The sequence below is a fragment of the Phaseolus vulgaris genome, chromosome 1 (assembly GCF_051622355.1).
Source record: "Phaseolus vulgaris cultivar YP4 chromosome 1, ASM5162235v1, whole genome shotgun sequence".
Lineage (NCBI taxonomy): Eukaryota > Viridiplantae > Streptophyta > Magnoliopsida > Fabales > Fabaceae > Phaseolus > Phaseolus vulgaris.
The window spans coordinates 45,950,900-45,967,025 of record NC_143498.1 but is presented as its reverse complement, the minus strand read 5'-3'; the positions used below and the strand labels follow the sequence as shown (position 1 = coordinate 45,967,025).

The following is a 16,126-nucleotide window of genomic DNA, read 5'->3' as shown; positions in this document are numbered from 1 at the left end:
CAAGTCCCTTGAAGAATGTCCATAGAAACTTTAACCATTACACCAATCAAGTTTTGTTGTCATGTTATGATTATTATTATACTTATGAATATAATTATCAATATTAATATAATTAATAAAATAAAAATTAATAATATTTTTCAAACCGATGACCGACCGGTCCCTAAACCCGGTCAACTTATTTGTCAAGATCATACTCCAAGGTACGAGGTCGACTATGTGTCATACGTGGCCGACCGACACAGAGAGCTCAAGTCAAAGGTTGACCCAATTAACGAAGGTTAACCTATGATTAGGAAACGGCCTAATCCAACCCTAATCGCTAAGCAACCCCCTAATCCGGCCCAACAGCGAGGGCCCATCAAGGTAATATAAATATCACGCATTCCAAGGAACAAGGTACGTCATTATCTACAGTATTCCAGCCAGCCGAATACGATACCCCACTGACTTGAGCGTTGGAGTGCCATCTGCAGGTACACCACCCGCCTGAGGAGTCATCCAGAAAGAAGGACCGAAGGAGGAAGCGAAGCACGACCGACCGAGTGACGTTCGAAGGCAATAGTTCTCCCAGTCCCCAACCTAGTTCGAGAACAATTGGCGCCCACCGTGGGGCCGAGGAGAGCCAGCAACAACCACAGCAGTAGATGGTATCAACCCGCAGCATGGCAAGCATGACTGAAGCAAACCAAACAACAATGATGATTGCCCTTCAGAAGGAGCTAGCAGAGATGAAGAAGGCACATGAGGAGACGGCTAAGAAGAATGAAGAGGAGATCAAAAACCTCCAAGAAGAAAACAAGCGGATGAAAAGATTGGTCGAGGGGGTGCCATCCCTCGCCATGACTAATCAGGCCGGCAGGTCCCACGCCACCGGGGCCGGCGTCCAGGCCGAGAAAGACACCAAGAATGATTTCACCCTGGAAATGGATGGGGAATCCCACCCCAGCAAGACCATCAACACCACCGCTCCAGCGGGCCCGGACCGACGCCATCCCTTCACCGACCGTGTCATGGAAACCCCCTTGCCAGACAAGTGGAAAGGCTTTAACAGGGACCGTTACGATGGGACGACCGACCCAGATGAGCATGTGGACGCGTACACGACCCATATGAGCCTATACACCACAGACGACGCAGTATTCTGCCGGGTCTTTCCAACCTCACTGAAGGGCAGCGCTCTGAGCTGGTTCACCATACTCCCGGCACACTCAATAGACTGCTTCGAAACGCTGGTAGCCAAGTTCGACATACAGTTCGCAACCAGCCGCCCCCACCATCTGACGTCCATAGCCCTGGTTGGCATTCGTCAAGAAAGGGGAGAATCCCTCCGAACGTTCATCGACCGGTTCAGCAAGACCGCTATGAGCATTCGCAACCTCAGCCCTGAGGTGGCGATGCACCACATGCTGACCGCCCTCAGACCTGGCCCGTTCTTTGACAGCCTGTGCATGCAGCCTGCTACCAATCTGGACGACCTTAGACGTCGAGCGGCCAAGTTCATGCAGTTGGAGGAACTTCGTGAATTCAGAAACAACGCCCGAGCCGAGGCAAGCGGGGAAAAAAAAGAAGATAGAGAGCGGTCAGGAAGATCCCGAACCGGTCGGGATCAGAAAAAGGACAATCGGGGACCCCGTTTCTCCCGATACACACCTTTGAACGCCGAAAGGAGCAACATTTTACAAAAGGCCCTGAGCGCCGAGTTAATACCACCGCCCCGAAGGGCCTTGAGCCCAGAAAACGCCGACCGCAACAAACGGTGCCGATACCATAAGAATACTGGCCATTCTACCGAGGAGTGCCAAGCCCTGAAGGACAAAATTGAGGAGCTTATCCAAGCCGGACACCTCAGGCGTTTCGTGCGCGGAACCCGAGAAACGCGCCGCTCCCCATGCAAGGAGCAAACGGTCAAGAGACGAGTGATGACTTTTTACGGCAAGTGCACCGCGTTTGTCAGAAGTAATAATTGTCCCTAAGGACGGATATCGATCCCACAAAGAACAGTGAATCATTGAGTACAATATTCGCTAAATATAACAACAGAACAATAAAAAAGAGTGTGAAGTGATTATGTTGGCACTGATCAATAAGAAAACAAACAAAGAATTAGTTGCTTCAATTGGAAAAATTGGGATTAAGTTTCATCTCTCTCACTCTCATGTATTTTGATTAGCATGTTAATATTAAGTTCTTTAATTGAAATTGATGCCCGTATAAAAATCATTTATATCGATTCCTCGCATATAAAATCCTTAAGAATGTTCCCCAACTATCGATCCCTCGCATACTTATAAGAACAACTTAGAACGAAGCTCAGACGTTTAATAGCAATTAACATTTCAAGTCTATTCCTAGCACTCAAATATGTTAAGTATTGTTGTTTAGGTCCGAATCCTAAAAATACCTCCCGGTCAGATTTAAGATTCTCAATTTGTCACAGAGAATTAAAAGTAAAACAACAATACCAATAATCAATCAAGAACTGAATATTAATATATAAAATATCACCTCAATACATAAGAGTTTGAGCAGATTACTCCTAATCCCAAAGGGTAGAATTAGCCACGCATACTTCTATCACCTTCCATTCTCCCAATTGGGTTACAATTCACTCTATGGTGTTTTCCTCTCAATCTGGCACACTAAGTTTGAGCCTCTAGCCCTCTATTTATCCTAGTTTTCTAGGGTTAGGTTGTTTATTGTGTCGCGCTAATGGGCTAAATGATAAAACATAAAAAAAAGGCCCAATCTTTCTTTGCATCTTTTCCATTCTGGGACCTTCTATCTTTATCTTTTTAGCTCAAATCATTAATCTTTAATCCAAATCTCCAATCTTCCTTAGAAATCTGCAATTAACACCAAATTTGGGAATAAAATACTCTTATTCAAATAAAGATCATAAAAAATGTAAAAAGGTATAAATTCATAAATTAGGGATTATTTTATATGTAAATTAGCAATAAATCCTCATAAGTGCCTATATTTTAATATGAAATATTACTGAAATTAGACACTTATCAACGAGACCGAACCCCCCCAGGCCCACGAGATGGCGACAGGCGGGGAGACCGACGGGGACGAAGAGACGACCCCCCACAAACCGACACCCGCAGAGGCCGAGAAGTGATTAACACCATAGCCGGAGGCTTCGGTGGCGGAGGCAGTACTAACAGCGCACGCAAGAAGCACCTCCGCGCCGTCCACCAGGTAAATCTTGTCTTCGTCCGACCAAGGATGCCACCAATCACGTTCACAGATGAAGATTTCAAGGGGATAGACCCAACCCAGGACGACCCCATGGTGATATCGGTCGACATCGATAACTTCACGATCAAAAAGACCCTCGTGGACCAAGGGAGCTCGGTCGACATACTATACTGGAAGACCTTCAAAGCCATGAGAATACCAGAGGAGGAAATGATGCCCTACAACGACCATGTGGTCGGCTTCTCAGGGGAGCGCGTTGGGACAAGGGGGTACATAGAGTTGTACACGACGTTCGGCCTGGAAGGGGCTAGCAAAACCCTCAAAATTAGATACCTGGTCATAAACGCCAACACGTCTTACAACATCCTCCTCGGCAGGTCATCCCTCAACAGACTTGGAGCGATCGTCTCCACACCCCATCTGGCAATGAAGTTCCCTTCCTTCTCGGGCGACATCCTGACCATACATGTAGATCAAAAGGTCGCCCGAGAATGTTACGCCGAGAGCCTGCGGGTCGAGCCCACACAACAGGGGCCCAGCAACAGCCGCTCGCCCAGGCGAAAGATAGCCGGCCGTGGTAGAAGCCCCCGCCGACACTCGCCCCAACCCAAGAAGGGCATCACCATGGCAGACCTGGATCCCAGGGAGATTGAGCCGAGACTTGAGGCCAAGGACGAGCTGCGACAAGCCGAACTCGATGGGAAGGATCGGTATATAAGCATAGGCACGGCAATGGCCGCCGCCGATGCAGAATTCGTTCACCAAACCCTCAAGAGGAACGTAGACCTATTTGCGTGGACGACGGCCGATGTACCAGGCGTCCACCCGGACATCATCACCCATCGCCTCGTGGTATACAAAGAAGCCCGACCGGTCGCACAAAAGAAGAGGAACCATGGAGAAGACAAGCGATTGGCAGCCAGAAGTTTGGCCGAGAAGCTCTTGAAAGCCGGCTTCATAGCCGAGGCACGATACTCCACTTGGCTAGCCAACGTCGTGATGGTTAAAAAGCCGAGCGACAAATGGCGATGTGCGTAGACTACAAGGACCTCAACAAGGCGTGCCCCAAGGACTCATATCCCCTCCCTAACATCGACCGGCTCGTAGACGGAGCGGCCGGCCACAAGATATTGAGTTTCCTGGACGACTACTCCGGCTACAACCAGATCAGCATGCACCATAGCAATAGAAGTAAAACGGCCTTCACGACGGACGGTGCAAACTACTTCTACAAGGTGATGCCGTTCGGCCTAAAAAACGTCGGAGCTACCTACCAGAGGCTCATGGACAAAATTTTCAAGGGGATGATTGGCCGAAGCGTAGAAGTCTACGTGGACGACATCGTGGTGAAGTCCGACTCGTGCGGCCAACACATCAAAGATCTACAAGAAGTCTTCGACGCTTTAAGAAAGGTCAACATGCGCCTTAACCCCGAGAAGTGCGCGTTCGGCGTCGAAGGCGGCAAGTTCCTCGGCTTTATGCTGACCCACAGAGGAATCGAAGCAAACCCCGACAAGTGCAAGGCCATAACGGAGATGAGGAGCCCAAAAAACTTGAAGGAAATTCAACAGCTGCTTGGCCGACTGACAGCACTGTCCAGATTCGTACCCCGCCTCGCCGAACGGATCAGACCGATAGCCGCTATGCTCCGCAAAACTTCGAAATTCAGCTGGAACGAGGAATGCGAGCAAATCTTCGGCCAGCTCAAAGAATTCCTGTCCTTACCGACCGTCATCCAGAAGCCCCGCCTAGACCTACCCATAGTGGTCTACTTAGCGGTATCGGAGGAGGCAGTAAGTGCCGCCCTTGTCCAGGAGGTAGACCGCGAAGAACACCCTGTATACTTTGTCAGCCGGACGCTCCATGCAGCCGAGACCAGGTACCAAATGATAGAGAAGGTGGCACTAGCCCTAGTGCTGACGGCAAGGAGAATGCGCCCATACTTCCAGAACCACGAAATCAGGGTAAAGACCAACTATCCCATATATAAAATTTTGTCTAAACCCGATCTTGCAGGACGAATGATAGGGTGGTCGGTCGAGCTTTCAGAGTTCGACATCAAGTACGAACCGAGGGGCGCCATCAAATCCCAATGCCTAGCGGATTTCGCAGCCGAGCTCCCCAAGAACACAGAAGTCTCAACCAAATGGGTCCTCTACGTGGACGGCTCTTCCAATAAAACAGCCTGCGGAGCCGGGGTCATCCTCGAAGGGCCGGGGGACTTACTGATTGAGCAAGCCCTCCAGTTCTCCTTCAAGGCAACGAATAACCAGGCGGAATACGAGGCCATACTGGTCGGCCTCAACTTGGCGAATGACCTGGGCGCGCGAGAGGTCGCATGCAAGAGCGACTCCCAGCTGGTCGTCGGCCAAATCAAAGGAGAATTCGAAGTCAAGGAGCCCCTCCTCCAACGATATTACCACACCGTTCGTAACATCATGGCCAAATTCGACGCGGTGGCGGTCCAACACATACCACGAGAGGAAAACGAGCGCGCCGATGCACTCTCTCGCCTGGCATCCACGAAAAAACAAAGCCACCATCGATCGGTCGTCCAGGTGCGACTAGCACAGCCGAGTGTGGGCGACGCCGAGTGCATGACAGTCACCGAGACCCACACATGGATGACCCCAATCACTCAGTACTTGGAGCATGGGACATGCCAGCCGGGGGAAGAGAAGAACATCAGACGGCAGTGCGCCCGGTACACCATGATCGGTCAGGATCTATACCGAAGGGGGTACTCCACGCCACTCCTAAAGTGCCTCACCAAGGAGCAATCCCAGTATGTGCTGCAAGAGATCCACGAAGGGGCATGCGGGAGCCACTCCGGAGCCCGAACGATGGCAGCCAAAATAATCCGCGCAGGGTATTATTGGCCGACCGTCCACGGAGATAGTGCTGACTACGTCAAGAAATGCCAAAAATGCCAAGAGTTTGGCCCTCTCCACCACCGAAAACCAGAGGAACTGCATAGTATGACGTCGCCCTGGCCGTTCGCTATGTGGGGAATGGACATCATCGGCCCATTCTCCCCAGGCAAAGGCCAGACAAAGCATCTGCTGGTCGCGGTGGATTACTTCACCAAGTGGATAGAGGCCGAACCACTAGCCACAATCACCGCCCGAAACGTCCAAAACTTCGTATGGAAAAACATAGTATGCCGGTTCGGCATACCACACTCAATAGTCTCCGACAACGGCCGGCAGTTCATCGATCAAGGCCTCATGACCTTCTACGACGACCTCGGCATCAAATCCCTCACAAGCTCAGTCGAACACCCACAGACGAACGAACAAGCCGAAGCGGCCAACAAGGTCTTGTTGAACGAACTAAGGAAGAGGCTCGGCACGGCCAAGGGAAGATGGACGGAGGAACTGCCCGAGGTCTTATGGGCATACCGCTGCACCCCACAATCCACCACACAAGAAACCCCTTACAGCCTCACGTACGGCACCGAGGCCATGATACCAGTAGAAGTCGGGGAGCCATCCATCCGACGCCAACTCTTCGACTTATCCCTCAACAAGGAAAGTCTGGCGGTCGGCCTCGACCTCTTGAACGAGCTTCGAGATAAGAGCAAGATACGAGAAGCGGCGTGCAAGCTCCGAGCGGCAAGGAGATACAACTCGAAGGTCCAGCCCAGAAGCTTTCAGCAAGGTGACCTCGTCTGGAGAATGCGCAGCAACGCTAGGAAGTCGGACGGCAAGTTCTCATCAAATTGGGAGGGACCATTCCGAATCCGGGAAGTGGGAGAAGGGGGAGCTTACCATTTAGAGCACCTATCGGGAAAAATTGTACCTAGGACGTGGAATGCCACGCACCTAAAGTTTTATTTCAGCTAAACATGAATAAAATATACGCACTCTTTCCTCGCCCGGCCTGTCTATCGGTCGGAGAGGTTTTAACGAGGCGTTTCATATATAAGTGTATACAATGAACGACAATAACGGTTCGGCCAGGACGAAGCCTTAACCGGCATACCCTCCCGAACCCGTACCCACTCGGCCAGGATGTAGCCTTAACCGGCATACCCTCCCGAACTCACTCGGCCAGGATGTAGCCTTAGTCGGCATACCCTCCCGGGACATACACAACGATCGACACAAGTCCACCTACCGAACTTCGTTACAATCACTTGGTTGATTTTAGTTCTCAAGTTAATTGCTTACACACACCGACCGGTTGCTCCGTTCTTTTTACTCCGTTAATATTATGAGTCAAGTTTACAGGTTCAAGTCCAATCGGCTAGTAAAGGATCGATCGTCCAGAAAATGAAGAAACAATTAAAGAAAAGAACTTATATTAAAATTGAAAAAAGGTGGGGGCCACACCCCGGCCCCAGGGGTCTAAAAGTAAAGCTGACCGCCTAGTCTACGATATTCAACACCTCATTAGAGGGGTCAGCTTCAACTTCTTCAACTTGAGGAGGACCGGCCGCTGCAGGGACCATACGGCCATCCACAACGTCCATGTCTTGGTCAAATTGACCAGATGGAGGTGGACCGCCATACAGCACCTCAGCCTGTCGGACGGCAAGATCGAAGCTCTGGCCAATGAGCACCATGGTGTCCTCCATGGTCTTCAGAACTTCGGCCTCCGCCACCCTCCTGGCCTCGCTTTCGGCCGCAGTTTCCTCCTCCTTCAAGCGGGCCCTACGGTCGGCATCTTCCAACGCCTTGCGAAGGAGAATAACCTCCGCAGCCTTCTCGGCATCGGCCCTCTCCAGCTCGGCCACCCTCTGCTGACGCAGCTCCAGCTCGGCCCCCTGAGCACACAACTTCTTTTCGTAAGTTGTGTTGGCCTCCATGGCCTGCTTCAGATTGTGGCCGGCCTCCTGGAGTTCGTGTTCGAGGCGCGATATGTCCTCGACCCGGCTCTTCCGAGCGTCTGCGCCCCGGCGTGCCAAGAATAGACCCCGGCAGATCATCTCGATGCCGCCGTCCAGGAGGTCGTCGTTAGGGACCGACCGGATCTCACCCTCAATGTTGGAGGGCAGTTTGAAGCTCACGGCCCTGGAGAAGGACCGGTCATCCCCAAGCGCGAGCATCGAGCCGCCCGCGGTGGCCAAGGGGACCGCCACCCCCGTCGGAATGGGGCGGTTAAAGTCATCAGTCGGAGGGGGAGTCGGCCTAGCAGACCTTGCGGGAGGGGGGGTGGGCATCTGACCCGCCGCCCTAACTGTCCGGGCAATGTTGCCGCCCTCGCGGTTACGCTTCTTGGAGGGGCCAGCCTCCTCCGCCCGGGGCCTAGCACTGGTGGCCCCTCTCTTCTCGTTCAACTTGTTTTTAAAAGAATGAAGCATCCCGACGGCTTGGGGAACTTCTCTCTTGGTGATTTCTACAAACCAAACGAGAAACGGTTAGTCGGAACATGGCAAAAAAAATAAATAAATAAATAAATAAATAAAAAATAAAAATAAAAATAAAAATAAAAATATATATATATATATATATATATATATATATATATAACAAGGCCAAGTGCATGAAAAAGAACATACCCTCGAAAGCCTCCGCGCGATCGGTCGCATTGTACAACGACATGAGCGGTCGTGCGGGGAGCTTCCTGGGGAGACTATCAAATAAAGAAAAAACGAGCCGCTCATGCTCGCTCGGATGCGCCGGCCTTGGCCAATCCGTTATCTTTGTCGGACTCCTCGACCAAAAAAGAGGGAAGCGGGACCGGCCAACCTCATCAAAAAAATAACGTGTCCCAGCCGGCTCCACGTACACTTTAAAAAACTTCTCCTTGAAGTTCTTATAAGAGGCCGTGAAGGGCTTGAACAACACACTGCCCGCCCGGCTGACCAGCGATTGCCAGCTGACAAGCTTGGCCGGGTGTGACGAATAGAAATGAAGAAAGCAGGAGGGAAGAGGGCGCAACCCAAACGTCCGGCAAACAATGCGGAACGCTTGCATCGACGCCCACGAGTTGGGGTGGAGCTGAGTCGGAGCCACGTTCAGCTCCTTCAGAACCCCGGCCGTGAAGGCATCGAAGGGTAGAGACACGTGCAAGTCCGAAAAAAGACAAGCATACATGAAGAAAAAAGGAGGCTCGGTAGATGACCGCTCCCGATACACGCGGTCCTCCAAAGAGCAAGGACCGAACGCCATCAAGGATTCCTCGGCCGAAGCCTTCAAAACAGGAACCTCATCCAAAAATGCGCCAACAGAGGCGTCGGTAAGAAAGAAGGACGACACCTCACATACCCGGGGATCTACCCAGGCCGGCCCTACATGGGGGCGCGGCCCCTCAAAAGGGGCCGAGCGGTCGAACGCATTACCAGCGTCCTCCCTCACCAAGCCTGGAGAGGGAACCCTCTCCACTTCCCCGACAGGGGAAGCCTGGCCAGAAGAAGAAGAAGAAGAAGAAGAAGAAGAAGAAGAAGAAGAAGAAGAGGAAGAAGACGAAGAAGACGAGCAAGCCGGGGGAGACTCGGCAAGGACAGACATGACTAACCTTGAAGACGGACGAGGAAAAGCAACAGAAGACGGTCGGATTGGTAATAGGTGTCGGAGCTCAAGCAAAGATAACGCGTGAAACGCTACTATTCCCAGCCCCTATTTATAGCCCGGGAGGGCCTCGAAATTCCAAACGTCACAATAACCCCAACCGTTGGATTCGTTTGATCCAACGGTTCGCATCGCTCCGCGCTCAGAAAAATCCCTCATTAATGCGCGTCATGTCAATCGCTCAGACGCCCCCAAACATCACTTCATTCATCATTACACAATCCGCCCGTGCCCCATTCTTCAGACTCTTCGGCTGTACCACCTCTCGAGCCTGGGAGGCAACTGTACTGGGATGACCGACCGGTCCCTAAACCCGGTCAACTTATTTGTCAAGATCATACTCCAAGGTACGAGGTCGACCATGTGTCATACGTGGCCGACCGACACAGAGAGCTTAAGTCAAAGGTTGACCCAATTAACGAAGGTTAACCTATGATTAGGAAACGGCCTAATCCAACCCTAATCGCTAAGCAACCCCCTAATCCGGCCCAACAGCGAGGGCCCATCAAGGTAATATAAATATCACGCATTCCAAGAACCAGGTACGTCATTATCTACAGTATTCCAGCCAGCCGAATACGATACCCCACTGACTTGAGCGTTGGAGTGCCATCTGCAGGTACACCACCCGCCTGAGGAGTCATCCAGAAAGAAGGACCGAAGGAGGAAGCGAAGCACGACCGACCGAGTGACGTTCGAAGGCAATAGTTCTCCCAGTCCCCAACCTAGTTCGAGAACAATTATACTTATGAATATAATTATCAATATTAATATAATTAATAAAATAAAAATTAATAATATTTTTCATATATTTAATATTATTATTATTATTATTATTATTGTTAAATATTTTTAATATTATTAAAATTCTTCGTATTATTAATATTATTAAATATTATTAATATTATTAAATATTATTAATATTATTAAATATTATTAATATTATTAAATATTATTAATATTATTAAATATTATTAATATTATTAAATATTATTAATATTATTAATATTATTAATATTATTAATATTATTAATATTATTAATATTATTAATATTATTAAATAGTATTAATATTATAAAATATTATAAAATATTATTAATATTATAAAATATTATTAATATTATTAAATATTATTAATATTATTAAATATTATTAATATTATTAAATATTATTAATATTATTAAATAGTATTAATATTATTAATATTATTAAATAGTATTAATATTATTAATATTATTAAATATTATAAAATATTATTAATATTATTAAATATTATTAATATTATTAAATATTATTAATATTATTAATATTATGAATTATGATTTTATAATTCTTCATATTATATTAATATTATGTATATAATTATTGTGATAATAATTGGTAAGTAATAGAGATCCGTGAGTGATAATTAGTAGGTAATAGAGATTCGTGGGTAATAGTTGGTAGGTAATAGAGATTTGTAGGTAAAAGTTGGTAGGTAATAAGATCTGTGGGTAATAGTTGGTAGGTAATGCTGAATTTACCTACGGATTCAGAATTTGTGGGTAATGTTCGTAGGTAATATTGTTCGTAGGTAATATCTGTATGTAATGCTGAATTTACCTACGGACTCAGATTTATGGATAAAAATCCGTAGATAATACTGATTTTTTTTTTGTAGTGTATGGAAAAACTTGATGGGGTGATACAGGATGTTGAAGAGTGGAAGGATAAGGTTTTCTTGCTTTGAATTCGATCTACGAAGATGGGAATTATTCCAAGTATTATGTCACAAATATACTTTTTGGGTTATATTTATTTGCAACATTAGGGTAAGGTCATAAATGTGTAGGATTGGAGATTATGAAATGCATGTATCCATTGAATTTTGGGATATTTTCTCTAGTTTTTGATAGATAACATGTGTTATTTATACGTTACTTTGACAACTCTTATATTGTATATAATTCTTGGTACGATTGATTTAAATATAAATATATATAATAAAAAGTAAATTTATAATTAAATATTATAAAAAAATATTATAATAATAATATTGAAGGTTATAATATTTGTATAAAGAAATAGAATTCTCAATATATAGTTATCCTATTTATATATAGTTGTGAGTAGTGGAGCAGTGGTACTTTCCTATGCTGCAGCAGAAGGCTTGTATAGGCCAGAGTTTTTTGATTGTGTAGTTTAGGTGTAGATGACAGTGGTTTTTTTTTTCTTTTTGTACTTTTATAAAGGTTGAAATATTTTTTATTATATTAATTTGCTATTTCTGATGAAAAAAAAAATATTCATGAATCTCCATCTTTTATATATATATATATATATTATGGGTTCTCCATAAATATAGTAAATATTGGACGTGATTTATAGATATAAAATGCATTTATATTTGTATTTAATAATTTGATTAAATAAAATAAATTATGAGTTGAAATTTGGGAACTGAGAATGAGTGTGGATTAATTAGGTTTGCATTAATAATCCATAACTTCTTTTGCCAAAACTTACCAAATTTTAACTATTTTATGGAAGAAAACAGCCAAAATAAAACTGACGATTTTGTAAAATCAGAAAAGTAGAACATTAAATCAAAGTAGAACATCCAACTCTTGCTGGTATTGGATCGTGCACTACTAGATTGTGTTATGTTGTATTTTAAGCTTTTTTTTTTTAATTTTGTATACATATTGAAATATTCTTAAAATATTTCTTTCAATTCATGTTATTCATTGTTGATAAAAAAAATATGAAAAGTTGTTTTTCAGGCCTACACTATAACACCATTTCAATAGACATTAGAAAAGAAAAGTGTTTTTATAAATTTCCCAAACAAATCAACCCATTTAGTGAAACAAACAATAATCCAAGAGTTGAGAGTTGATTATGCCTTGCAAGTGTTTTTTTATCAGCAAACGCAAATCTGCATTCCATCCATAAAAAATGTAGCCTTTCTTGCAAAAAAAATAAAAAAAATACTATCTTTAGGTTACAAATTGAAAAACATAAATATATCTATAATAAGTAAGGTCAACTCAATTTTGTTACATATATCTAACTAAAATATAGGGTTTCACTATATTTTAAGGCATAAAATGCATTTATATTTTCATTTATACTTTAATGAAATACAATAAATTATGGATTGAAATTTGGAACTAGATAAGAATGAGAGTGGATTAAGTCAGCATTAAACAATCCATAACTTCTTTTACCAAAACTTACCAAAATTTGTCTCATTTCAGCCAAAATAATTTTGATTTGTAAAATCAGAAAAGTAGAAAATTAAACAAAAGTTGGCTTTCACTCCTACTAACACAATTTCAATAAATATTAGAAAGAAAAATACTTTATTAATTTCCAAAACAACTCAACCCATTTTTACACCATGAGATAAACAATACAGGATGGCAGTGGAGTCGACAAAACACATGTTTTTTTAATGCAGGATTGCTTGGTTAGTCTGGAATAAGTGTTATGCATGGTTAGGGATTGCGTCGGTTGATCATGTTGATCAAACTGCTCACTTCTTGCATTTTAATTTGTTAAATGCTCCTGTCCACGTAAATGTTGTTTGGAATTGTGTTTGGATTATTGTAGTTAGTGAAATATGGAAGCACAATAATAAACATATTTTCCAAGGAGGGTGATCGATCTTTCGGAAGTGTTTTTGGCCCAATTAAAGGCTTGGCCTTGGTTTCTGCTTGTTTTACTTAATCTGAGTGTTGTATTGATCCTGTGGCTTGTATGTTTTCAATTAAGTAAACTTTTGTAAGGTTTACTTCTTTTGGTTGTTTGTTGTTCTAAGTTTAAAAAGGTTAGATTGTTTAGAAGGGATGAAGAGACTTATTGTGCTTTGTATAAGGGTAAAGTGGTTCATATTTATTTATTTTTTTCTTACTTTATGGTAAAACTATATTTCATATTTAATGAAAATTAATTGTGCAACTATTTCTACACTACTTTACACTTTTTAATTTATACAACTTCATGATAAATTAAGAAAATCTGAAATACAAATTAAAAAAGTAATCCATATTTTAATCTATAAAAATTTATTTTAATATAAATTTTACTCTTACATCTAACTTTTGTAAGTTTTTTTATAAAACTATAAATAAATAAAGATTACACCCCAAATTAAATATATATAATAATAATAATAATTATATATATCACTACAAGAAAATCATGAAATATAAACAAATTTTAGAGACAAAAAATAATTAGTCATTATATTGACTAAATTAAATATTATTTTAAAATAAAAAATTATTGATATCTAAAATAGTTTCTATTATTAATAAAATTTATGAATTAGTTTCTAAATTGATATTTAAGTAGCTACCAACTTTAAAATATAAAGTAATTGATAGTTAAAACCTTAGTAACTAATTAAATACCAATTTAGAAATTAGTTTATAAATTTTATTAATAGTAAAAATTAATTTATATTAATTATTTATTGTCTCAAATAATTATCTAATTTAATCAATATCGTGACTAATTATTTTTTTTCTCTAAAATTAGTTTTATTTAATAATTTCATAATATACATCTTTAATATATTTTTTTATCAATAAATAATAATTAAATTAAATGGCATAATAGTTAAAAGACCCCAACCCATATAAAAAATGATATGTAGAATCTAGTTTATTTTTATCAACAAGAAAAATAAATAAATAAATAAATATGAACCACTTCAAGAGTGGTTCAACCCTTATACATTTTGGACAAAAGTCCACATCAATCTAAAACTGAACAATTGTCCCTCACAAAACTATAGAAGGAAAACCAACCCAACCAACCAGTCATCACTTGTTTTTAATTGAAAACATATAGACTAGAGGATCAAGATAATAATAAGAAAAGGAAAAACAAGCAAAAAGAACTTTTGAAGTAACCCAAGACCATATATACCTTCAATTGAACTAAAAAGAAGATTTCAGAATGATCAATCACTCCTTCCTTGAAAATATGCTTATTCCTATGATTCCAAATTTCACTAATAAAAGCAATCCAAATATTTCTAAAAGCTAAGTTGACAGTAGCAGGAGCGTCAATCAAGTTAAAATGCAAGAAATGTGAAGCGGGCTCAAGAGGATCAGCCAACTTCACCCCTACCCAATCATAGCATAAATTCCATATTAACCAAGCAACTCTACATTCAATGAACAAATGACTTGTGGTTTCCTCTTTCTCCTTACAAAAGCAACATACAGTAATATCCACCAAAATCTCATGTTTTGTCAAATTAATCTTAGTAGCAATCTTGTTCTCCAGTACCCTTGAGATATAGTAATATGCCCTTGAGAGTTGATTATGCCCTTGGAAGCATTTTTTTTATCAGCAGAATTAACGCAATTATGCGGTCCATCCATAAATGTAGCCTTTATTGCACAGAAAAAAAAACTATCTTTAGGTTACAAATTGAAAAACATAAATATATATCTATAATAAGTAAGGTTAACTCAATTTTGGTACATATCTAGCTAAAATAGAGGTTTTCCGCTATATGGTTTTAAGACATAAAATGCATTTATATTTTCATTTATACTTTAATGAAATACAATAAATTATGGGTTGAAATTTGGAAACTAGAAACTAGACAAGGAGCGTGGATTAAGCTAGCATTAAACAATCCATAACTTCTTTTACCAAAATTTGACTCATTTCAACCAAAATAAAATTGACAAGTTGTAAAATAAAAAAAGTAGAAAATTAAACAAAAGTTGGCTTTCACTCCTACTAACACCATTTCAATAAATATTAGAAAGAAAAATACTTTATTAATTTCCAAAACAACTCAACCCATTTTAGTGAACAAAAACAATAATCCAAGAGCTGAGAGTTGATTATTCGGAAGTGTGATCCCAAGATTTTAGAAAAACGAAATCTGTGAGTAGTGTATTTTTTTTTCTTTTGTAAGTGTCCTCTATCAAGTGTAGGACCAAATATCCTTCCAACTGTGTTTGTTCCATTCACAAGAGCTGAGAAGGGCAAAAGTTCTTACTACTCACTCCAAAAGCTGTTGCTGCCATATCAGTTTTCACATAAAAAGAAAAAGTATGGTTCTACTGCCCATAAAAAATACTATTTATTAAACATAAATATGATAAGTATCAGTTGTCCATCCATAAAAAAAAATCAGTCTTTCTTGCACAGAAAAAAAAAATATACTACTACTTACGTTACAAATTGAAAAATAAAAATATATTTATTGATAAGTAAGGTTAACAAGAAATATACTAAAAATATATAGACTAATCTGAACATGGGCTTTCATGGAAAGGGACATGTACTGTGTTGAGTGCAGTGTTTTATGGGAAAAGAGAGAGTAGGGATCACACTACTTCTAATCAATTCTTTATTCTATTTTTTCTTTCTTTCTTTATGAGTGGGAAGCA

General features: G+C 41.9%; 1 protein-coding gene across 1 annotated transcript; it reads left to right on the top strand.

Annotated features, from left to right (window-relative positions):
- Window positions 1-958: 958 nt before the first annotated feature.
- LOC150029663 (uncharacterized) lies at window positions 959-4,245 on the top strand. The gene is made up of 2 exons (XM_090296869.1): window positions 959-1,939; window positions 3,060-4,245. The coding sequence occupies exons 1-2, from the start codon at window positions 1,014-1,016 to the stop codon at window positions 4,243-4,245; spliced, it is 2,112 nt and encodes a 703-aa protein (XP_090152995.1). The 5' UTR covers window positions 959-1,013.
- Window positions 4,246-16,126: the final 11,881 nt, after the last annotated feature.

Bases quoted from the DNA above. Each gene is read 5' to 3' on its own strand.
- LOC150029663 (XM_090296869.1), top strand. From the start codon at position 1,014: ATGGAAACCCCCTTGCCAGACAAGTGGAAAGGCTTTAACAGGGACCGT. The intron at 1,940-3,059 runs GTGCACCGCGTT...AGATGGCGACAG, and splicing joins GTGATGACTTTTTACGGCAA to GCGGGGAGACCGACGGGGAC.